Source organism: Ziziphus jujuba, chromosome 2 (genome assembly GCF_031755915.1).
Source record: "Ziziphus jujuba cultivar Dongzao chromosome 2, ASM3175591v1".
Lineage (NCBI taxonomy): Eukaryota > Viridiplantae > Streptophyta > Magnoliopsida > Rosales > Rhamnaceae > Ziziphus > Ziziphus jujuba.
Window position 1 is genome coordinate 28,409,725 of NC_083380.1, and position 1,321 is coordinate 28,411,045.

Here is a 1,321-nt window from a genome sequence, read left to right on the forward strand (position 1 = left end):
TTTTTTTTCCAAAATCTTTTTTTTTTATTGTTTTAAAAGATGTATTTTTCCAAATTCGTAATATTACAGTTTTTTCAAGATAAAATATGATATATTTGAAGGAACTTAATTATAATATTTAAGCAGAGGATGAAGTGAAAGCAACCGTACTGGAACTGCATTCACTTATTCCAACAGATCATGAAACTCTTTTAATAATATGCGTCTATATATATATATATATATATATATATTGTGTTTGCATGTTAATTGATTTAGCTTGTTCAATTAATTGTTCATTACGGGTTAATTGTTCATCTTCTTCTGATTCAAGATATGGCAGTGGAGCTGCTTGGCGGTGACTCAAAGTGTGAAGCGTGGCCTCTAGATCACATTGACGACGAAGATGACCAATCTTCACCATCCCCCAAGTTCCTCTTCTTTCTTCATGCCGTGCTTTCACGCCCTGTTGCTGTTGATGATCAGGAGGAAGAAGAAGAAGAAGAAGAAGAAGACCGACTGGGTGTTCTTCCTGACAACATGGTAGATAGTGTCAATGTCGGCAAAGGTCATGTGGCTTTGGATTACAATGTGGTAATGGATGAGGTGCGGTCCAAGGTTGCCATCAAAGACATGCTTTGCGAAATTGGAATAGTTCCGGTTCAAGATTTCATGGTGCAGAGGATTTTGGACACTGCCCTTTCCATGTCCAAAGATAAACGGTTTGTGGGTCGGAAAGTTTTTGGGATGGGAGTGCACATTGATGCTATTGTGGATGACCTCCCACCACATGATGATGATGACGAAGACATGGAGGAATCGGATGATGAATATGAAGATGAAGACATGGTGGGATTGGAGGGTGAAGATGATTGGGAGCCTAAGTTTGAGCCAGCCAATAGAGTTTCCATTGAAGAGTTGGAGAGGGTCAATGTTGGAGATTGTTCGAAAGAAGAAGCTGGACGTTGTTCTGTTTGCTTTGATGAATTCGAAACTGGGTGTGAAGCTACTCGTATGCCTTGCTCGCATCTCTTTCATGGCGATTGTATTGGCAAGTGGCTCCAAACTAGCAAATTCTGTCCCTTGTGTAGATTTCAGATGCCATCTTGATTAGTTTAAAGTACTTGTATAACATCTTTTATTTGTTTAGTTTTATTATAACTTTTGGTCTTTTCTCTGTCTAAATCTGCAAGTCATGCAGATTATATTGCTTACCTGAATGCCAAAAGCATGTAAATCTTGTGTTATTTCTGTCTTTTTGTTCTTGTTTTGACTTATTTTTAATATCGTTTACAATTATGAATTCTGAAATACACAGCTGTGTAAATTAATGCAAATTATT

At 37.4% G+C, this 1,321-nt stretch overlaps 1 protein-coding gene across 1 annotated transcript; it reads left to right on the top strand.

Moving 5' to 3' along the window:
* Positions 1-315: 315 nt before the first annotated feature.
* On the top strand, positions 316-1,089 carry LOC132799205 (E3 ubiquitin ligase BIG BROTHER-related-like). Its single transcript, XM_016023994.4, has one exon. It carries the CDS (start codon positions 316-318, stop codon positions 1,087-1,089), a length of 774 nt encoding a protein of 257 aa, XP_015879480.3.
* The last annotated feature ends 232 nt before the right edge of the window (positions 1,090-1,321 follow it).

Bases quoted from the DNA above. Each gene is read 5' to 3' on its own strand.
- LOC132799205 (XM_016023994.4), top strand. From the start codon at position 316: ATGGCAGTGGAGCTGCTTGGCGGTGACTCAAAGTGTGAAGCGTGGCCT.